We start from the raw sequence: 23874 nt of genomic DNA on the forward strand, positions 1-23874 counted from the left end.
ACACTCCTTTTGTTGTTGACATTTACAGGCTGTGTGCAAAATGCCACACTCTTCAAATTCATGCCAACTAATATTTTTACGTCCAGTAGATGTCCTACTAGAGCAAATGAAGCTTCAAGACGCTTTGTGCTGGGGTGAACCAATTGGATGAAAAGCTTCAGTGCTTCATGAAGCTTCATCTGCCCATCACTACTTTTAAGGGGACCTATCGTTTTTATGATACATTCACATGCCTCTTTATTAGTTACACTCTTTAAACAGCCCCCACAGTTCTTAGCTCGGATTCAACAGGGTGCTGCAAACACTCCTGGGAGATTTTCATTCCCAAAGATGTGCCTCACACTGTGAAAGTTTTAACCCAAATTTTTGGTCCCAGACAGTGAAAGGTTCAGGATCCCAGCGGACAAACCTCCACAGGCTGTTTCAGACATTAGCAACAAACAGCTGATATTACCCTTTAGTTTGGGGGCACCCTCTGTGTACAAGTAGTGCTGCTCATAACAACTGCCCGTTGGCCAAGTTGGCCAATCACAGGAACCCAGACTTTTAAAGGAGCAAATTATGAAGGTAAATATGCTGCAAAAGGTGAGAGCTTGAACTTGAGACAGAAGCTAAAGACAGGGCCCGGATACGCTTTTAAATTAAATAAAAACACAGAGCAGGAACTGAGCAGAAGAGCTCCCCCTTTCACAGTCTGTTTGTCTGTGACAAACACACAAGTCAACACTCACATGCTTCTGGGGAAAAACAAGACGGCATGTTTGCACAGGTTTAACAGACTTTTATTACTTATTTGACGAGCAGATGACAGCATCGGAGCTCTTATGTACTTTTTCTCCTCCAGGATTCAGATACGTGTCTGAGGATCAAGACGCAAAGGTTTTACACTCTACAAGAGCCAAACATTGCCTTTAGACTTTTAATTCAATGAAGGTATTTAAAAAAAACAGAACAAAGTCCTGCTCGTGATTTATTGATGACTGTTCACATTTTGGAGATCAAATATTGATGAAGGTGATTTCAACTCATAAAGGACACTCAACATTAAGGCTGAGCAACACCAGATTATTTTACATCAACATCTTAACTCAGTCTCGACAAGTTCACGTGTGTAGTTCACTTACACCACAAGGGGGCGACATTCATTCATACCTACAATCATAAAGCATGGATTTACTGTTTTATTGAATCTTAGCTCGTGTTACATTCAAAGCAGGTTTCACATTTAACAGTTTACATACATTCATTCGCATACAGTGACCGACAACTGTGCACATTCATTTAACACAAATATATTCTTCTAGTAGCCTAAATTTTTGCAATGCATATAGATGATTTATCTGAGTATTCACACATAAAAACATCAGTCATTCAACATGCATCTGAAAATGTATACATCATATAGATTCACTAACACTAGATTCAATTTTGCCTGAGAAACAAAGTTACAGAGAAATTCTGTAGCGTGCACAAAATCCACACGGAAATCATGTCACTGAGTAAAATAACCAAAAAAAAGTTTTAAAAAATAAAATTTAAAACAAACAATTAAAACGTCCTCTCAAGAACAGGAACAGGAAATGTTAAATAGAAAACAGTGAGCTTTTTCTTGGTATGAGGCGAGATTTTTATAAAAACTGAACAGTTTCACAAAAAAAGAAAAAATTCATTGTCCTGGTTAAGTTGACCTGCCTTGTAAATTCAAAAGAGATCTTATTAAATAAAAAATGTAAAAGATTAAAATGAGTGCGTGTATGCAGGATGATTTGTTCAATCCATTCTTAAAGACATCGTTAATGTTAACTAATAAAACACACCCGCTGCCTTTATCACTGTCTTCAAAGCCCTGAGTTAAAACAGAAAAGTGATAAGTTCCACAAATGACATTTAAAATCAAAGAATATTAACAGATACAAAACACAAAACTCCTAAAAACATCAGGAAATAAAAGGACCCTGAAACTCAAGCATCAACAGAAACAATTGAAATGTTTTCTTAAATTTCATATCAAGCAGCAGATCCAATAAAGGTTCCTGTGGACCTCCTCAAAACCAAGAGACAACCTCAGAAAACATGGAAGTACCAAACTCTGCAGTTTCTGTGGTAGCTGCTTGCTTCTGTCCGCACAGGGGGAACGTGTTTGTATATCAGCCATTTACAAACTGCACTCAAAGCTTTACACTTTACACCACTTTAAAGAAAAGCCGGGTCCCTTTTTGTCTTGCTCAGCATGCAAACCTTTGCTAAAATGAGCGTATTTAATATTAAAGTAAATAAGAAGAGCACCTTTCAAATCGTGCTAGCTTCACAGCATTAGCCTAAGTCTGAAGTCTGAGACCTCAGACTTCAGACTTATTCCATTTCCTCTATAATTATTATAGAACTGTAGCTCATGGGGCTGAAAGGTGCTTTATGCCTGCATTCTTTCAATTCGCCAGCAGGGGGACAAAATGAGTTCAATTATGTAGACGTCTAAATCAGCTGAAAACAATGCTCTGTTCCGTTGATATGTGAGCTCAGTCAACTCTTTCCTGATGAGTTTATGGTCTTTTTGAATAAAACACGATGTTCACTTTGGAAATAAAGGTCCCATCATTATGCTTTAGCTTGGAGCCATCTTGGAACTGTTAAGTTGCTACCGTAAGACCATGAGGTATCCCCCTGTGTCTCCGTCACATCTGCGACACGCTCATGACGTTTGGTTTTAGGCTGCGGTAAAAACAGGACTCAAATAATGAGGTAAACATTAAAAATCTCAAACTGCTTTCCAAGGATTCTTACACTCTCCTACTTTCACGATGTCTTTGGTGATAACTGTCCGGCTAAACCAGCTGCAAGTTGTAAGTTAAGGCGTCTTCAGTTACTCCACCACCCTCAGCTCAGGCTCGAGCTCCGCCCGGCTGCTCAGAGAGCAAATCTCCACAGGCCTGTTTATGCTGCTGCCCTCCTCCGGAGTGACCAGTGGATCCTTCCCGAGACTAACTTTCCTTTTTTGCCACATGTGGAGCGATCCAAGAATCATGATGCAGATGCACAAGGCCAGCATGAGTGAAACACCTACGAGCTCACTGTAGTAACTCTTCTCCTTCGGGGTCACGTCGTCGGGCTTCACCCTGTACTGGGTGTCAGAACTCCTGCTCTGAAGGTTCCCGTTTGTTCCGCGATGTTCTTTGGAGGTCACCTTGCCCGTAGGACTGGTTGTAAATCCATTCTTTCTGTCGTCGGTGGTGTAGTCGTTGGTGTGTACGGGTTGTGTCAGAAACATTGTTGGATCTTCGGTAACAATGCTCTCGTAGGTCTCGTCTGGCCCCGCACTTTCATAGGTTCTTGGGGTCCAGTTTCTAGAGCGTATCAATTGTACGTCATAGCTTTTAACTACTTGTTTGTACCCGGCTTCCTCTGCCTCACAGCGGTAAACCCCTGAAGTGTTGCCAGTGGCGATGAACCTGAGACTGCCGTCGTCTGATTGGATGAAGAGCTTCTCTGACTGAGAGAAGGCCCAGGTCAGAGTGGCCAAGTTGGAAGGTGTCAGACACGAAAGCGTCACCACTTCATTCACGTGAGCATGGACCACTGCAGGCAGCAATGTTACAGCATCAAGGTTAAAACTCTGAACTTGTTTCCAGAATATGTTCAACATAATTTCTCACAGTCTTCATATCTGCCAACAGATTTTTACATGTAGTAAAGACGACATCACCTGTGATGGCCTCGGCCTTGGTTTGCCCCGCACATTTGTCTTCCGCATTACTGTCCTCCAGGTTCTGAACCCTGAAAAGGAAAACAACATTGTGTGTGAACCTTTAGTTTCTCATGAGAAAAAACTCCTCAAACATTTTTTACATCTTCATGGTTTGCAGATTATCTGTTGGTTGTAGAGCTGTTGGCCCTTTGTATTTATCCTTCCACAGGACATTCTCCTGTTAAGATCTGCTGCAGCTTTAAGCATGGTCAAAGTCTCACCCATTCATCATCTTAATCTTAATTTCCCCACATTAAATAAAGCCCCTTTACTCAGGTGGTTGCACCTTTTGTAAAATTAGAGAATGTATTGCTTTTGTGCAATTTCTGTAAATGCGTACAGTGACAATAAAGGGCTTTTCTATTTTACTCTGTTCTTAAAATACACACATGTGATAGTTTTCAAGCTGCAGCTACGTGTAAATTTTGATGGTCCACGTGTCATAAACACCAGAGAGTATCTGCTATATGTGGCATCACTCTCAGCACTTCAAGGAAACGCTGCAAAGACAACTACAATGAATGAATAACGACAATTATAATTATTACAAGAACGGTTACAAGAGTCCTGCGGCTGAGTTGTTTCTGAAAGAATTTAAACTAAAATCAGGGTTTCAGAAATGTTAGTGTCATTTATCCAGGATTGAAAAGCCCACGATGGTATGTAATCATTTCAAGACTCATTTCTTAAAGTATATTAGATAAAAAGACAAATATCAATCGGGAATCTTAAAGAAAGCTGATGGTTTATTTTGTATACAGGTCACATCTGTTCTGGACCTTGTCAGAGTAAGTTTTACTTACATGTCCTCATGACTGCCATGCACACGGGTACAGGCCCTGCTAGTGCGGCTCCATCCACACAGAGGATCTCTGGCCAGGAGACACTGACTGCAGGTTGTGTAGGTCGAGCAGTTGGCCACAGGTACGGCAGTCACACCTTCAGATGTCCCCACATAGAGGACTCCCTGCAGGAGCAGAGAAACAGTCAGCCAGATGAATGCAAATCCAGCAGATCTCTCAGGTTGTTAGGTTTCAGAGCGAAGGTGTACAAATCTGTGAGACGCACAGTCATCCTGTACACATCTCTACCTGCACCAGTGTGAAGGCTTGTGCTTCCCAGTGCTTCTCTATGATTAACTTTTGATCTTTTTATTTTTTGAGTGGGAGTCAAAAACATTTAAATGTGAACAGGATACTTTGTTTGTTGATCAGTGAATGATTTGTGCAGTTTACCTTGGAGGTGGAGAGGACCATGCTTTGGACCCTCTGAGGCTGGGCGAAGACCTGAATCTCCTCAATGACCCAAGGACCCTGATCAAGCAAAACCACTTTGTGGAGAAATCCAGACTCTTGGACAGTAGAGAGAAGGGATAAGTCGTTTTAAGTCATCCAAGAACCACAAAAACCCTTTCAAAGCTCATTACTACAAGCGGGACTTGACTGTTTAGATCACTGAACTTTTGTATTCAGTAACAACTATCATTTCGATCACATGTCCATGCACTGACTGGTTGGGCTCGTCTATGTTCACAGTCTCACCTGTGATAAGGAACAGGATGGTATACTGTGTATCACTGGCTGCGCGTGCTCTCATCACAGCCACACGACTGTACTGCTGCTCCGATGAGACGACGACCGGACCTTTCCCGACAGGCGTCACAGCGTTTGTGGTCAGGAAACTCTTCTTCACTTCCCCCAAAACGGCGTCAGTAGAATTGCCAAGTCCACACTGTCAAGAGAACACGGAGGGAGGGTCAAACAGTAAGATCTGAAAATGACTCTAACAGACGGCATTAAATAATTTGTTTTTACGGCATGTTCTGCTCCATTTTATTCTCCTCGAGCGGGTTAATGAAGAAATGTTTTTAGTAAAGTGCAGATGGAAACGTGAAAGGTGCATACAGTATGTCTGACATAAATTAGTAAATCTATTTTAGATTTTACGATTGCTTTGAGGATTCAGGAAGTCTAGAAAAAACACGAACCCCCCCCTACCGTTCCCAGGTAGCTGTGGGTTTCCTGTTGCGTACTCCACTGGTGGGTCAGCGTTACGAAGGTCCTGTAGCTCCCCTTGAACACATCTTTGATGTCCTCAAGTCTAAAGACACAAACTGCAGACTCTGGACCTCTGGACCTGAAATAAACCAGATTGCAACGGTAAAGTCGACGTCTTTAAGAAAGATTTGAGACGTCCTGACTTGAACAGGTTTTTGAACCAGTTTTTTACTAGTTTGTGTTTGTCGACCATGGAGCCATGCCACCCTGGCTCGTGTTGTTTTCATCGCTCATGGCCAAATAAGTAATTGACAAAACACATCCACAGCATGGAAAAATCCTTTGTAAGAGCAGTCACCAATCACTCATCTGAACATCCAAGCTGGGAAATGTGGGGGTTGATTCTCAGCTGTTTATTTGGCAGTAACTAGGTGTAAACATGGCTTTAATAAAAAACAAGCAGATGTGACAGTTAAAGATTTAAGGCCAGAACAATCCAAACACCATCCCTCTTATTTCCTGTTTATTGTTTACCTACCACTGAGTCGTGAAGACACCATAGAACAGAGTGTCAGCAGTGTCGTCGCCCTCTGGTGGTGGGAGGGTGAACACATCCTGGAGAATATTGAAGGGGAGCTGTTTCTCAAACTGACAGAGCAGAGTGGCTTTGGTAAAGGATGTCCATTTCTTCTGCAGAGTCCTCACTCCACCAACATCATCCTGTAAAACCAGCACAGAACAATCCTTCATGTTATATTAATGTTAATAAGCACATTCACATTATGCGCTCTGGCTGTTTGCTGTCACCTTGCAGACTTGAGCCACCCGAGCGGTTTTCAGATCATCTACGTAACTGAACTCTTTCCCAACTTCACTAAAGAAGAAGTAGAGTTTCCCCTCTGCTGGGTCCAGTGATGAGCTGACAAATGTGGGCTCTGAAATACAGAAGTGCAGGAAGTGAGTACAGAACAGGGTCCGTGCCATGTGGTCTGAATGTAGGGGAAAGTGATCTGGAGCGTACGAAGTACTCAGCTGACAGACCGACGGGTGGAGAAAGATTCAAAACATAATATAATGTGTTTATCTGCAGCAGACATAACTTTTTTAAATGACACATATAAAGACACTACGACTTGTAAGACAAAGAGGAAATGAGCAGTTGGAGACAGAACGCAGGGAATTCTGCAGACCTCACAGCTGTGGTTTGGTTGAAAGTATTTGAGCTGACACAAACATGTCTGATACATGTTTATGAGGGTTTTGTGGTTTTTCCATGTCAGTGTTTTAAAGAACAGTAGTTATGACCAACATCTAAGTGTTAGCAGAGTCACTGCCTCGATGTGCAAGACAGCGATTCACATCGAGGGTATTGCAGCAGGTTATGGAAGGCTTTTTCTGCTTTTACTTCTTCATTAATGAGAATGTAGTTTAAATATCAGGAACACTTCTCTTACTTCACAACAACCTCATCACAGGAATATTCGAGCTTTAGTAGACGGACCTAATAAATTGAGGATTTTGCTTGTTGATGCTCAGAAGGAGCAGCAGCTCCAACAAAGACGCAGAGTAGCCTTGAACCGGACTTGGACCCCATAGACCCAACCTCCAAGGTCCAAGAAGAGTTTAATTGGCCATTTGCAGTTTCCTGTACAAAACCTGGCACTGAATGTGCAACGATTCATATTTGCCACTGTGGCTTTGGCCTCCCTGCCCTACCATGCCCATGCAGGATGCTGCAGCAACTGTACGCAGCATAAACACTGTGCCCTGGCTGACATTTGTCAGTTGGACGTGTAGAAGAGTGACGTCCTTCATTCTGGTCTTTAGTGGCACCAAATGTTATATGTGGAACCTGTTTAAACAGGAACAGTGAAGAGACACCTGGGCTCAGGTAACTGGACAGGTGCTTTGGTTTGTGTGTCGAGCTGGAGTGGACAGTTGTACTGAGATACTGACGAAGACTCAGATATGACAGATGAGAAGATGAGACCTGAACACCAGGCTGGATGTCTCCATTCCCATCTTTGGCACAGTTCTGAGTCCAGGATAGATTATAAAGCTACTTTTTTTAACATATTAAAGATCGGACACCCCAATCATTACATAGCATATGTCAACTCCACTCCACTCCAATTTGAGGCTGGAAACCAAGGCCTGAGTTTCACCTGCTCAAAAACTAAAGTAATCCCACACACGTGATTGTTTTAAATAATTCTCTTTCACCACCTTGGGTTTGGGGGTGGAGGTGTCACAGGACTCCTACGAATGCTCCTATATTAGTGGTGGTTTCAGTGGTGAGACATATATCACATTATCACAGATATGCATTTAGGTGTGTGAGACAGATGTCAGTAATTATGTTTACTAATTGTGGCCAACAGCCCACATTTGATGACGCTGATGCAGATCCATGAGTGTGATATGGACTAAAGTGGCTGAACGCTCTTCACCACCGTGATGCAGTTACAGCCACACGTGGTGATATCTACCAAACATCAGGGTAACAGCAGAAGCTTACACAGAACACTACACTTAGATTAGTCTTTGTTTAAATATATGATTTCATTTACAGGGTAAAGAATTAATTTACTTACTCATCGTCTTTAATTTGTGATGCCATATTATGGGGTTTTTCATTTGCCTGAAATTGCAGTGAAATTCAGGTGTGAAGCAGAAAAGTCCAGTTTGTTCTTTTAGTTTCTGCATCCATTTGTTTCTTTGTGACACCGTTATTTTTCCTTCCCCTTTTCTCTGTCTTTATCTGACTGCGACACTTTGTTCTCATTAGCTGTGTCTGTTTGTGCATGTTTAATCAAACCCGCAGAACAAAAACAGAAAGATTCACATCTTGGAGAAGCTGGGCTTTTACAGCTTGATTTATCCTAATCATGTTTGCTCACCTTCCAGTAGGCGGATCGACGTCTCCAGGCTGACGTCCGGACGGCTGTCTTTGCTGAAGTATCGCAAAATCTGTGGTTTGATTCCTCTGAAGTCGGTTTTTGTGGCTGTGAACAGCTCGCCGTCTGCACATAAATAAACATGAGAGCTCCGGGTGTTTGTTTTAAAGCACATATTAACGTGAGAACATACGACACCGACAAATGTTGCCTCCGCTTTGGTAAAATAACAACACAGTACAGAATATGTACTATTTATGTGTGCCGACTCGCACATCAGTGTTATTATTCCTTGCATTAGCGATCGTAGTAACCAGTGTGTCATGAAAACAGCTATACATCTGACACATTTTTTAAATATATTTTTGGCCTTTTTCAGCTTTTTTATTAGATAGATGCAGTGCATCTGTCTGCAGGACATAAACACAGTACGCTCTGCTGTGCACAGGGAAGGAAATGACAGGCATGCTCCGTGTCAGAGAGTACGCTCTGCTGCTGTTTGGTTTGTGGGTCACAGCCAGTGACACCATGCCACCCACAGATGCTGTGCTTCATATGAAATTCTCTCATGCAACTGCGGTTTGTGCAAAAGGTGAAAAAAAATAACTTTTTTATTGCAGCTGACATCCAAAGTGAATCAGATAGTTTTCCGCTTGTTTTTGAAAGCATTGCATCCTACACATTAAAGGTCACAAAGTTGAGGCTACAGACTTTTCCACTTCCAATTTTTTCCAATTTTAGATTTTTCCACTAAAAGCTAAACTTATATGGCAACTAAAACACAACAAAAGATGGAAATGAAGTGTGTAATAATGTTTCATTTATAATGTAATTAAAGCTAAACTTTTGGAGAAACTGAGAATAAATTGTCATACTGAATCCTCTATTACTCCATTTTTATTTAAAAAAATAAAGAACTGAAGTAAAACTGTGACTGAAACTTAATAAAAGCTAAACATTCACTCTCAGTCTGAAACTAAACTGAAATGTGTAAAAAAAAACTCTGGAAAGAACTCAAACTAAACTTCCGCGAAACAAAAGGAAGATAAAAAACAAAAACTAATGAAAAGTAGTTTTTAAATTCAGATTCAAATTTTGCAGCACTCCTCATGCCCAAAATATCAACTCTGCAAAGATTCTTGCTGAGTTACGTGCAAAGAGCTCGAGGTGTGACCACTTTATGGCTGCATGTGAGCCCAGCGGGAAGTTGCAACTCAGCACACTGACCTGCGATGACGACAGCGCTCCTCTCGAAGGGGCTGAACGGACAGCGACCTTTAGCACTGTCTGTTTTGACAATGGAGAAGCTTTGGGTGTCCTGATGAAGACAAACAAAAGCTCAGCTGAACATCCAACTGTGTCTGAACTGTTAAAAATCATTTATATAAGACATAAGATTTTTCTCGTCTGGTTAATAGACTGACTTGATTGAAGCTGACAGCATGTATGAACTTACGATGTACGCTTCTTGGGGGCTGTAAGCGTAGCTGCCACAGGTGTAGAGATGGGTGGAGTTTAGAGGTTGCAACACGTGGATAAAGTTTGGACATTCATTCTGCAAAACAACAGAAACTGAATAAAATCTGTACATTTTTCCTTTACTTCCTTTCCCATACGTACTCCTATTGACTCCTCCATAGCTTTAAACAGTATGAAGCTCTTCTGGTTAAAATATCAAAGTTTTATCTTTGGTGGGCGTTTTTGCTTTTTTTACATACAGCTACATTATGGCCAGCTAGAAAAGGGAGCAGCGGGACCAACGTGGAGTGAAGTGATGTGGTCCAGGAATCAGGTTTTAAATTCTCTGCAGCGTTAAATAAATTTGGATTTTTCCTTGCTGGTGAAAACTCACCATACAGTGAAAAGAAAAAAGTATTCATATTCATACACAATTCCTGCTGTGGCTGGATTTTATATTTACCATTAAATCCTTTCCTTTCCCCCTGCATTCCTTTGTCTCTTTATCAGATGGACTCCACTGCACCTGAAGAAAACACAGACGAACTGTTGGGTACTCCGGCCTCACAGGACCTCAGCAGTAAAAATAATAATATTTCAGTAAAATTCAAACAGTTTCTTCTGAGCACCTTCTTGTTCAGTCTGATGACATCACTCTGATTGACGTCCAGTGACAGGATGGCGTTTTGTGCCCCAACATAAAGAGTGGAGCTGTCCCTGCTCAGCAGCAGAGCGGTGGTGTTGTGGAGGTCACCGTGGCCAAAGTGGAGCAGAGGTCTGTCTGTGGAGTCTGGACACAAACACACAGAAACCACAACAGCTGTTACAGTCTGAGGAAACTCCAGGTGGCACAGGAGCTACCGATGGCCTCAGCCGATACTCGGGGCTGGATGCACAGCAGATTCAAAGAGAAATCTAAATAGAGGATCTCAGTAAACACTTGGAGGAAGCTAATATTAAGTAAACATAAGGGCCTCGCTCTAAAAGATCACACGCAGGGTGATTCAGGCGCAGCGTGTCTGAGCCGTGTGTGGGAGCGCATTATATGGGGCAGGTCAATGTAGCTAACATTTAAAAAGATAAGTTTAGATAAGTGTTAGTCAGAAGTGCAAACAGAGCAAAGAAAGCATATCAGACAAGTTTATCAAAAATGAAAACATCAAAACAAAGTTCCTCCGATGCAAGATTTCTTTTGAAGTTTTACCGCGCAGCTTTGCTCAGCGCTGTGGTTTCTGTTGTGACCTTATCTTCAGACAGGAATAAATGAAGCTCTGCGAGACCAGATGGAGACTATAACAGGAGGTGAGAGGACGCAGCTCAGTGAATAAGAGCACCCGCAACATGTTGTGCGCTACACTTGTGAGCTGACCGGCACAGAGACAGCAGCACTGCCTGTTTGTGAGGCTGCAGGTTTGGAGAGGATGTGGTTCAGAGCTGCAGAGAAACTCTCCACATATGAACGATAAGATTTAAAAATAAGAACGCAGAAACATCTCAGCAGCAGATTTCTCAGTAGTTGTTTACAGTGTCTCAGCTCAGTAGTGTGAAGTCACACTGCTGCTATCTCTGTAATATTTCTGATCACGTGACATTTTATTGATTTACTCCTTTAAGCTTGAGTAAAGATGGCCCCTTCTTACTGACTCGATTCACTTTTACTGCTTTCTGCTAATTAGAGTTTTGACTGTTACATCTGAACGATTTTAAAAACTTAACAGGAAGCTGGCTCAGTACTTCCTGCGCTGTGCGTGGCTATTATTTATGAATGTAGATATATTTGTACGAAGGCTACGTCCACGCGTACACGGGGATTTTTGAAAACAGAGATTTTCCATTTTTGTTTTTTTTTAATCCCGTCCACACGTAAATGCCAAAAATGAAAGAAAACGCTGCCAAGGAACATGCCAAAGCAACAGGTGGCGATATATTCCTAACCTATACAAATGTTGGCCAATCAGAAGTCTAGAAGCCTCGGTGGGAAAGAGTAAACAAAGATGGCGCAGAGAAGCAGAACCGAGTGCTCTGTGTGGAGGGACAGAAACTGTGTGTGCATTTAAACACTGCAGAGAGTAAAATTAACAGTAACAATATTTTGTCTAACTCCGTCACTGTAGAAATTCATTTCACCGAAACAATAACATGGCGCACAGCGTGACGTCAAAAAATGCGCACACCTTTGACACTGTGTTTTCTCCGTTTTCCTCGTCCACACGTAAACGCAAAAACTGAGTTTTGGAAAATCTCCACTCTGCAGGAGTTTTTAAAAATCTCAGTTTTCAGTGACTGAAAACGGTGTTTACGTGTGGACGAAAGCTGCAAACGCATCGAAAAATCAGCTTTTTCAAAAGTACCCGGGTACGTGTGGACGTAGCCGAAGACAATAAAAAGTGAAGTCATCGTCAGCTAACGTGACCCCTCGTTTGCTTCGCAGACTTTTAGCCTAACAGGGTGACCATATTTTGATTTTCAAAGTCACAAAGAACTTTAATAATACTGTTTGCTTAAAGAAGACTTTAACATATTTAAACGATGCCTTCTCTGTGCGGTTATTGAATGGTGAAATAAAAACTGTCATGTAGGCTTTTAGGTCAACAAGTGCAAGAAAAGAGGACGGTTGGTGACGTACTTTTAGCTTGCATGCAACCAAAGGCTACACAAGTATGACTCACACTCGCAATTTAACGAGAAACCAGAAATCTTACAAGATTGAGATATTTCAGTCTTTTAATAGGGATTAGTTTGATACCAACAACTCAAATAAAATAACTGAACAGCAAACTGCCGGGAACCACTGAAGGTCGTAAAACCTGAAAATTGGAGGATTTGAGAACTAAGAATCTGTGACATACAAAATAAGGAAATGTTTTTGTCAACGGTGAAACTGAAGCAGTGATTTAAGCATTAATGATTGAAATGAGCTGAATAGCGTTTAGAAGATAAAATGCCTGTGTTCACGAGAAGCTGAGCACCACACTGGAGAGGGAACCGTGGGATGGTAGGCTGAAGGAAACACATGATTTTTGTGGAAAGGGGGGCAAATGTTAGAAGTAAAAATAGTTCATTTGTTTTTGATGTCTTTTATTAAAATGAGTGGTTTTAATAATTTTCATACACACATTGCACATGTGCTCATAATGAGTTGGTACTAGGGGTGGGTTTTAATAATCGATTCATCGATTAAAATCGCCTGGCTTGGATAACGTGAAATCGATTCATTAAAATCCTGAATCGATTTTTTAATATAAATTTATTTTGCCCGAAACGCCAGAATCTCAGGTGAAACCTCACAAAATTTCAACAACCACCAAACAGCTAGGACAGTAAATGAGAGCAGGTACACGGATTCTGCACATAGATGTAAACACACAGCGCGGACCCGCGGATCAGAATCAGTGAGATGTCGTCTTTCTCACCCGACGGGCGCTGCAGCTTTAAGCGGCTGTGCGCGCTCCCGTGGCAGACAATCACTGTTTGGCACAACAACTGCATGGACACGGTCGGGGCTGAAAGCCGACAGCTCGCTGATTCTGATGTTTCGGCGGGTCCGCGCTTTGTGTTCACGCCCTTTTTGCGCTGATTCTAAAGCTGTTAGTTTGATCTCTCTCCAAACAATATTGACCGAACCAGCAGCAAAAGAAGATCCAAACTACGCTTCACATAAACATCGTCATGAATTCCCTCTGACTTTTACTGTTTTGCTTCCACCAGGATAAAATCACACTTCATGCACAGCTCTCTCTCTCTCTCTCTCTCTCTCTCTCTCTGTACTTCAAGAACAGTTTCCGGTCTAAAAATCTGTTTTCTGCATTATTCGCTTGCTTGTTACGCACAGGTCTACTGTTGTTTACAGCGCTGTCGGCCGCTGTTTTTTTCCTTTTACTTACTTCCGAAAAGAAAACCTAATTTCTGCCGTTCAATACTGAACAAATTTAAACTTTTTAAAATGATGCAAAATGCAAAACGCTTAGCCGTGTCTCTAATAACACCGCTGTAACGTCAGAGGTAATGTTCATATGTTGATTAATGGTTTTCTTTCGTTTTTGATGTACTGCAGAATATTTTTATAAAATCCCAGGCCAGGAAAACCACCTTCATGTTTTTCTGTGTTTTATCTTCAGCTACTTTGACACAAAGGCATCTGCTGTGATGCTCACACCTTTGATAAAGTCTTGCGTGTCAGCTTCCTTTTTATAGATACAAAAATATGTAAATGTACTGATCTGAATTATAATATTTCTGACTGTCAAAATTTCCCAGATTCAAATTGAATTTAATTGAATCGAAATGAATCGAATCGAATTGAATCGAATCGTGGATCGAATCGATTCGGGACCTTGTGAATCGGAAACGAATCGATTCTAGAAATCAGTGACGATACCCAGCCCTAGTTGGCACTCAGTCTTTTGAAGGTCATAAGCTTCGTTCGGCGTGATGTCCGGACTGATAAAGTGTAGGAAATGCCTTGATGCAAACACGCTTACACACACATAGATTATGAGTAGAATAAGTCGCTGGGTCAGGAAGTCCTGAACATGATGTGCTAAACCGATTTTGAATCATTGGAAGAACAATGGACAATAACATTAGATTATCAAGGCTAGGAACTGAGGTGTTTTGGTTTTCTGTCTCTTACAGAGAAAGGAACAGACACCAGACGAGGTCACAGAGATATGAGGATCCTTGCAGCAGAGACACACACAGAGACTGCCAAGACACCAACTGGGTTCAAGTGTCATGGCGTTTGGGCTCCGACTAGTGACCTGGAGAGGAAGGATCCCATAAACACAGCAATAACCATGAAGGGGTTGGCGGAAATCCAGGAACACCAGACCAATGAGGTTCGAGAGGCTCTTGTTAAATAGGGGGACACGTTCCTGTTCCTTTCTCTGGGGGACACAGCTGTGACCCCAGAATACACAGATCATCGTTTGAAATCGGGGCAGAATAATCCCCTGATCTGTGCAACGACTGAAGGGTGGTCTAACCCCTGAGGTTGAAGAGAGAAGAGCAGAGGATCACCCGACTGGAAGACACTGATAGCTGCAGCAATAAAATAAAGGCTAAAAGCTCCTCGGACAGAGGTTCTAGTCTGAGTACGTTTGAAGGGTATAAGGTAGCACCAAAATAAAGCTGTGGGAGAACTGGGGATTGAGGGGAATCATCTGTAACTACTGTTGTTGTTGTAATCATAGTTTTTCTTGCATCTGAACTGCGCAAACACAGAGATCATCTCACATATAGTTCACCCGTTAAAGGGGGACAGAGGGCCTCAGGGGTAAGAAGAAATGAACCCTGCAACACTGGATTGCAGGGTGTGAATGATCTCTTTTTAAAAAACAAAAAAGAGATCAAAGGGCGAATGTGGGATTATAATATTACCTTATGCCACGTTTTATCCCTAATTAAAGATGGTGAAATATGATGTAGTTTTAGTTTGCATTATTCTCCTGAATTAGAAGAAGGTGATAACTATTACATTTGTTAAACTGATTTGCATCACATTAGACTGCTGAGTTATTGTGAATGAATGATATTGTTTTATGATGCATTATACGGCTGAGTTATAAGAAATACTGTTTTCAGAAAGTCATGATCTTATTTGTCTGATTAGAAGAGAGCAGAATATACCGGAGGGGTTTTCTGCCCCATCTCAGCAGGAGCAGATAAACAGGGAGCCGAGGTCATAGCTTAGGCGCTGTGTGAGAGAAAGAATGTCAATGTTTAGGCTTTTATGAGTAGGTGGGGCCACTAGAGGCTATAAGAGTTTGAGCAATGCCCCACCATTTTGAGATCTTATGCTGTCTGCGTACAGTGTTCATCTCCCACACGTGTGTTCATTAAAATTATCGTTTGACTCAACCCGGCCGGACCAGTGTTGTTATTGTGGTTTTCCTCTTGTATCCATCTCCAATACTTTGAACCCGTAACACCAGTTAACTTTGTACTGAAACAGCCGTCGGACGCTCAGGTGGATCTGATCGACCCACCGGAGGCTTGGTCACCTCAAACATGCCTGATCGATGACGTCACCTTCAGAGCATATTCACTAAAACATCAACACAAAACCACAGATGTGTGTCCATTATGTCTTTCAAGTAAAATATAAGGAAATGAGGAGCAGCTCAAAGACTTTTGCACAGTACTGGGTGATTTGTGAGCGATGATGAATTCTTGCAACCGTTTACAGGTTTTTAAGGACTCTGCACCCACTGAACTTGTTTTTAATAGTTCAGCATGCGTGCTTTTTTAATTGTTTTTGTTTGTCTATTTGTTTTTTGTTGTTAGAATCTGAATGCTTGAAAATAATCAGAAGGATCAGATTTTATTCTGACCAAAGAGGGACGGCTCTCTGGTCAGTCATGGCAGTTTGTGGAGGATCCACGTCAGGACCAAAGGAATGCTCATCATCTGAACACCAACAGATCAAACTCGGTCACTGAGAGACAGAAAAGTGTCTTCTAATCATAAACATGAGACTCCCATCAGCAGAAGTCCTGTCAGAGGAAGTTTGTCTGGTCTCAGAAGACGAGGAGCGCCGGTGAACAACTTTCCAAGAGCAGAAACAAGAAGTGCCGCTCAGGGCGGGTCAGATGTGTTGCAATTCACAGTGAAGGACAAAAAAGTGAAACGAATCCTTGCTGAAGATCAGTGACAGCAACAAAACGGCTTTCACTGTCTTCTGCTTTTGGCTTTTGTTCGCTGTTCCCTTCAGAGTTTCTTCACATGTTACCTGTGTTTTCCCTCGACTTCTCTCTTCTTTGTGCAACTAAATCTGCTTTTTGTTTGAAGCCTCACTGTAGCTCACAACCCAGTGAAAATATAAAACCTCTCATTAACATTCATGCCCACAGAGTGGTTGATTATGGTTTCTAATATATATATATGTTTTCTCATGACAGCGACCGCGAGAACATGCAGTCATCTCAGCCTCAGGCTCAGCGAACCTAATTTTGTTGTGATATAGAAGAACTGAATAAACCAGATCCGAGTTCTGAGTTGATCCGATTGTTGATGCAGTAGCAGAGAGGCCTGGCAGGATCAGTTCAAACAGCGCTGGGAGAAAATAAGTAGAGGTGGTGGAATCTGTGCAGCTCGAGAGCTCCTGTCACTTACACTTAAGATACAGCATGGTGGCAAAACTGCATTACCTTGACCACCTGGAGGAGGGGTGGGGAACTCCAGGTGTCAGGGGCCGGTGTCCTGCAGGTTTTAGATGTTTCAGCTGATTCAAATGGCTAAATCACCTCCTCAACATGCCTTGAAGTTGTTCAGAGGCCTGGTAATGAACTAATCATGTGATTCAGGTGTGTTGACCCAGGGTGAGATCTAAAACCTGCAGCATGTTGCAACTTGGAGACAGGTGACTTCATTAAATTTAGTAAAGTGGTTGTACAGTTTCACAGTTTGAAACAATAATGCTTGGCAGTGAAATCTTCCTTAAATCTTGTGTCTTATACGCAGTTCTGGTTTCATCACAACTTACTTCTGCTTTCCAATCTCACCGCAGGCATGAATGAACGTCTGTTACCATGGTTACGCTGACTCAGACTGGTTTTTATGGCTTTTTTATGTGTCACTAAATGCCCGCATGAATAATGATCTGATGGCCACAAAAGTCCCGAAAACACTAACATGAACAGCTTGATGTGAGGTGTGCTGCAGTTTTAGAAGCCAGCGTGCTCTGGCAGATTTATGATGTCCTCACATCATAGTGTCCTCCGCTGTCCTCTCCAGCATTCACAGCAGACTGTTTAACCACACCTAATCTAATCAGAGACGTTAAAGAGCCACTGAAGGAGTCCTGAGTGGAAAACTAGAGAATTCTGCAGCAGCAAAGAGCCAATCAGCAGCCTGACCGGGAAACTCATGCGCCAATGGCGTGGCTGCAGTGATGCACGCGCACATGGTCACAGGTGTGTGTTGGCAGAGAGAGTAAAGATGTTTAATTTGCTCATCCACTGATTGCTGTGTTATCGTCCTCGTTGACCTGCTCTCCTCTGATTGGTCCTTAGTGCTGAGTCCAGCGGCCTGCTGTGCGGTTGGTTTCTGCTCTTCCTCTTTCCTTTGTTTTTCTCGGACCTCTTGTTTGACCTTTATAACAAATTTGTTGCACATTCAAAAGTTTCTTGAAGTGCAGCATTGATCCAGTGTTTTGAATATGGATTCAGGAGCTTAACAGATGTAGATCACCAACCTTTTCTCAGCTTGCTTTAATTAGCTGTTTGTTGTTGTTGTTTCAAGCTCTGGGGGGAGATGTCAGAGAGTTTCATCACGTCGTCATTGTGACTGTGTGAGGCTGTGTGAAACACGGTGCTAGCCACCGTAACCAGAACCATAACCATGTGAAAACTGGACGAGCGTGAGACAGAAAAGACTGATACAGGCTGGACGAGCCAGCCATCAGTGAACTGCAGCCAGTCTGGACAGGCTGGAAGAGTGATCTCGCAAATTTGGAGAAAGTCACCATACCTTGCTGCTGCGTACCAACTGTCTTTGGAAATGTCACAAGGAGAGAGCTACATCACCTCTCTGATGTGAGCAATGTTCATATTTGAAACAAGGAACTGTTTATTGTGCTCTGATCATGGCAAAGCCAGAGGAGCTCCAATCAAGGCTGTGACCATCCCCAAGTTAGAGCTGACTGCTGCTGCAAGCAACACTCGAAAGGAAGAAGTTCTGGACAGACTCCACGGTTCACTGGGGTACATCAACAACGAGGCCCGTGGTTTGCACACATTTGTACTAATGTCCAACACTCATGGACATCACACCTTATTTATAAATTGTATTTCTATTTATACTTCAATGAAACCAACATCCTACCTCTTTAAACTGTATTTATTATAACCTTATTTAGTATAGTTCAAACAGCACCACCCACTCAATGTGCAATATCACTGATCACACTGCACCTCTCAATGCACCTGCTAGTTAGATGGTGTGTATGTATATAGATGTAAGAGTGTATGTGGAAATATATGTGTGTGTGTGTGTGTGTGTGTGTATGTACAGATGCATACATGTATATATACATATATACATGTATGCGCATGTATGTTTGCAGGTGTATGTATAACTTGTACATATCTTTCTTGTGTAAATGTAAATTTGTCTGTTATTGTGTAAATACTTACGCTACTGTGTACTTCACACACGGAGAGATGCCAAACTGCCTTTCACTGTTCTTGTAACAGTGACAATAAAAAGCTATTCTATTCTATTCTATTCTATTCTATCAAATAGGATTTGCAAAATACACCTCAGTACATCCCCTCAGCAGTGGCGATATGTTTGCACTGCAGCAGGCTTCTCACATTAAACTGGTTTACTGGACCCAAGTTCCTGTGGGAGATGGAGGCATCTCCAGCTGTAAAGATAATCCCCGAAAAAGTTAAAAGTTAAAAGGGTTCAAGCACTAAGAAGACTGAAAAGTGCATCTCTCCTCTCATTCCAAAGGACCACCACATAACAAGGATGATAATAGCTCATTATCACGAGCAGGTTAAACACCAAGGAAAGGGTCTAACCATCAACGAGATCAAATGGATATTGGATCCCAGGAATAAACAGAACTGTTGCATCAGTGTGTTAAATGCAGGAAACACAGAAGGCCAGTGGCAGACCTGCCATCTGAGCGGGTGGATCAATCTCCACCTTTTACTTCTTGTGCTTTGGACTCTTTTGGACCATTTTTCAGAAAGCGAGGGTGTAATGAGAGATGCAATGGCTCTGCTCTTTCACTCTCGCCTCTTTGAGGACGTTCTTTTACGAGGCAATGTCTGCTGTGAACAGTTGCCAACTCACTGTGGGATGTTTCTAGAAGGAATCTGAATGTTTGGTGACAGTCATCGAACAGGCAGATAATCTGCCGCAGAACAAGTGGAGATCAGCCAGAGTTGCAGAAACAATCAAATAATAAAGATGAACGATTTGACTCGGGGACCAGAAAATGAGAAAGACGATGTGACAGGAAGTGTACTGTTGCTCTCAGAGGCTGTTTAAGACAACGACTACATCCTTTACTGAATAAAGGCTTCATGCACAGATTATTCTGTTTCCATTTTGTAAAAAGCCTCACGCTTTAAGGTCATTCTGAGTTTAGAAATCATTAGTGTTACATTTCTCTTTTTTGTGTAAATTACCTTTAAATGGTCAGAAATATTTGAGATATATTTTCACATATATTTGTTTTAAAATATTTCTGCTTTGGTTTAAAGTTTGTGCTTTTATTTTAAAGTAGGAAAAAGGAAAAGCAGAAAGAAATGCATGTTACCTGTGTTAACAAGTAGCAGGCTGACAGCGGCACGAGGTTCATTTTTCCTTTAATAAGTTATATCAAACTGTTGTTTAACAGAGTTTATGTGGAGTTGTAAACTAGTGAGATAATATAGTGAAGCTTTCACGTGCTTGTGACTGTTTAAGCTAATGTTGGAGCTCTTTCTTCTCTTACACACAGGTTTTAATTGGCCGCTCTGTGATATAATAAATTTACCAATAAAGTGATTAACCAAAGCTAGTGGTTTACTGAGGCTGATGCCATTGCTCAACTCGATAAAGGACCAACTTCTTTTCTGAAATGGAGAAGTAACTGTTGCACCAAGCTCTGAATGCAGGCCTCCTGCTGAATGCGCCGGGGGTCGTTTTGCATCCACACTGCTCTGTTACTGAGACTCGGAAGCTGTCGTGTGCCGTTCAGCCCGACGCTTCTCTGGTACCCAAACTTAGCCTGTCTCCAACTTCTGGAGCCTGACAGGATGCTGTCACGTCTGTCATCCTGCCTGTCAGCAGCAGTGTTAACCCTTATGTGACTGGTTCCAGTGAGCTGGAGCTGCTGGAGGTGCGAGTTTCTGTCCTCCAGCTGCTGTGTTTTTACACTGAAGGTGACAGCGGCTCCGACCGACCAGAGGCTGCTCCCGATGGGGTTTGCATCATTTATATATGAATCAGAAGCAAAGAATGGAGAATGATGAAGTTCGCTCGGATTACGGGTTTGGGTGGGAAGATCTGGAACTGCGGAGGTCCCCGCGAGAGTTGATGATGAATCTCAGCTGCTTCGATCCCACTGCTGTAAACACGGGACACACATTTCCAGCGTGCGAAGCCAAACGATTGCACAAACTCTCCTGGAAAACTCGTGGCCACAGCTGCAGCCTACAGAAAGCGATAGCTCTGAAAGTCCGTCCAGCTGACAAAACATCTGGCACGACTCCTCTGTGCGTCCACGCCCGAGCACAGCACAGCTTTGACCCGGCTGCATGTGACTGATTAGTAAACACTGTGTGGTGTCAGAAACGTGAAATACATCAGTCTGCACGCAGCGTGGATGAACTGCGGCGCTGGTGTGAGACAACGAAGGATTATTCTGCAGTGCGCGCTGGTGTCACGCGTTAATATTTGCAACATGCAGCAATGTGTGAAATGAGCTCAACACAATCTTTCCTGTTAGATCATTTTCCTGTTTTCCAGACAAACTCGTCATATTCACCGCCTCGAGTCTCAGCTGAACATGTGACCGAACTGTGTTTCACAAGCTCGGAATGAGGACAGCAGATATTACAAAGTTAAGACATTTTTACGGGCCTGTGTTAGACGATTCATGTAAAGCGTCATCAGACCGTACAGAGGCGTCTCTGCCGTGCAGGCGGACAGAAAATCAGCTGACTTTTAAGCAACAAAAAAAGCTTTTACATTTTTTTTCAAGACAAACAGATGTGAAAACATCACCTCTCACATCACAGTGATCATTAACCCCGAGAAACTCTGACTCCCCCCACTATAACCACAGATACATGGAACATAAATGATATGAGCATGAAATATTTTTTAAAGTACAAAAAAATCTGCTTTTGGGAGCAAAACTAAAAAAACATCCAAAGATTTCATAAACGTTTTTCCCTTTGAAGAAAAAAAAAGATCCGTCCAATAAAAAAGGAGGGACGGAGACTCTTCTTGCAAGACTCAAACACATGATTAAACCAAAGTGTTGGACTTACTGAGAGGGAAGGAGATCCGCGGAGGAGAGAGGGAACCCTCGGAGCTCAACAGGAGGTGGAGGAGGAGGAGGACGGCTGGGAGAGCCATGATGGATGAGCTGATGAAGGCAGGGTGATGGAGCAGAGCTTTGTTAAACGTGCAGCTCGTCTGTCGCCTCTGCCGAGCTCTGAGTCAATGCGGCTCTGATCGCTGAGCAACACGACCACAGCTTCCTCCTTACAGCGGTCGGAGGTCAGAGGGAGGAGGGTGAAAGCTTCTCTGCACAGCCTCAGTGCTGGGCTGAGCTGACTCGTGTCATGATGTGCAGATAACACTTATTTTCACTAAAGACGCTAAAATGAGAGTCCCGTTTGTTCCTCTGAAAGCTGATTAGATCAGGGGACTTTGTTTTTTTTCTTTCCTTCTCGTGTTCCTCTGCGGTGCTTCACCTTGTTTCACATCCTCCCTCATCAACCCACTGCTTTTCCGTTTCTCCCCATGGGGCACACATGTACAGGAAGAAAAAGCATCTGACCTACAAACCAGGGCTCAAGACCACTTCAACTAGTTTCTGCTCCAACGTGAAGAAACTACCGAGCACGAGTGATGACCTTTAAAATGCCACTTACAACACTCACATACCAATTTGTTAGTTACACCGGGTTTGAGTCCTTCCACCTTCAGACCTGCATTAATTCTTCATGACAGAGATTCATCAAAACGCTGGAAACATTCCTCAGAGCACCACGCAGCTGCTGCAGTGCTCTGCTAGGCAGGCGTCTGTTTGAGATGGTGTGTGCTGGAAGCGGTCATCAGAAGATGTGCACACTGTGTGGTCTGCTGCTATGGCCCATCATGCTGTGCACTCAGAGATGCTCTTCTGCAGACCCGAGCTGTAACTTTGCTCATTTTCTCCCAGAGAACCGCTGCTCACTGGATCTTTTGTCTTTTTTGGATCTTTCTGTGGAAACTCTACAAATGTTTACGAGGGGAAATCCCAGCAGATCAGAAGTTTCTGACACGAGTTAACATGCCACACTCACCTTCTGCTGCTCAGTTTGAACTTTACCATTTCCACATGGATGGAGTGGCTGCCATTAGATGTTTTCTTTAATGAGCAGTGAACAGGTGTACCTAACAAAGTGGCGGGTGACTGTGAGGTCATGCCTGAAGCTTTGCGTTCACCATCTGATGTTGAGATTATGGTGGCTGGGAAGTGCAAATCGCAACAAATTACAAAAACCCACAACAAATTAAAAATCGTTGACGGAAAGGGATTGTCTGAAATACCGGAAGTGACACAACGATTAGCCTAATAGGGCTTTTGGAGCGTGATGGCACGAGAGGGGGCGTGGCCAGGATTTTTGGTTGAGGCGCCATGTTTCTGGGCCAAACAAAGCGCTCGCGAAAGAGGAGCGAAAGTACATGGATAACATCAGCTATGGTTCGTACTTGCTGTGTCGTTGGTTGTAAAGTTAGATCGCACGACCGGCAAGGGAATAAGGTTGAAAATGGTTTATCTTTTCATTCTTTCCCCACCTGGAAGCAACATGAGGCAGCTCATGTATCGGATGGTACCAAAAGAAGGCGTCTAGTCTGGATAGCAGCTGTGAGACGAGCTGATATCCAGTTTTCTTCCATCTCCAAATAACTGTTGGTGCTCCAGACATTTTCATTCCGGTAAGTTATAGATATGTTCATAAAACTCTTTATCCGGTCTTTAAGTCTGACGTCACTAGCCGTGTCTGGGCTCAAACTCTGCTGCAGGTCCATAAATCACACGATCACTGTGGCATCACTGAGAGTT

General features: G+C 42.7%; 1 protein-coding gene across 1 annotated transcript; it reads right to left on the reverse strand.

Annotated features, from left to right (window-relative positions):
- Positions 1 to 1163: 1163 nt before the first annotated feature.
- Positions 1164 to 23262, reverse strand: sema4aa (sema domain, immunoglobulin domain (Ig), transmembrane domain (TM) and short cytoplasmic domain, (semaphorin) 4Aa). The gene is made up of 14 exons (XM_005456008.4): positions 22088 to 23262; positions 10724 to 10884; positions 10558 to 10620; positions 10093 to 10191; positions 9864 to 9954; positions 8640 to 8762; positions 6547 to 6674; positions 6278 to 6459; positions 5740 to 5878; positions 5284 to 5473; positions 4978 to 5093; positions 4546 to 4709; positions 3701 to 3771; positions 1164 to 3573 (listed from the first exon to the last, which is right to left on the reverse strand). The coding sequence occupies exons 1-14, from the start codon at positions 22173 to 22175 to the stop codon at positions 2861 to 2863; spliced, it is 2328 nt and encodes a 775-aa protein (XP_005456065.1). The 5' UTR covers positions 22176 to 23262; the 3' UTR covers positions 1164 to 2860.
- Positions 23263 to 23874: the final 612 nt, after the last annotated feature.

The sequence above is a fragment of the Oreochromis niloticus genome, linkage group LG11 (genome assembly GCF_001858045.2).
Source record: "Oreochromis niloticus isolate F11D_XX linkage group LG11, O_niloticus_UMD_NMBU, whole genome shotgun sequence".
In the NCBI taxonomy this organism is placed as follows: domain Eukaryota; kingdom Metazoa; phylum Chordata; class Actinopteri; order Cichliformes; family Cichlidae; genus Oreochromis; species Oreochromis niloticus.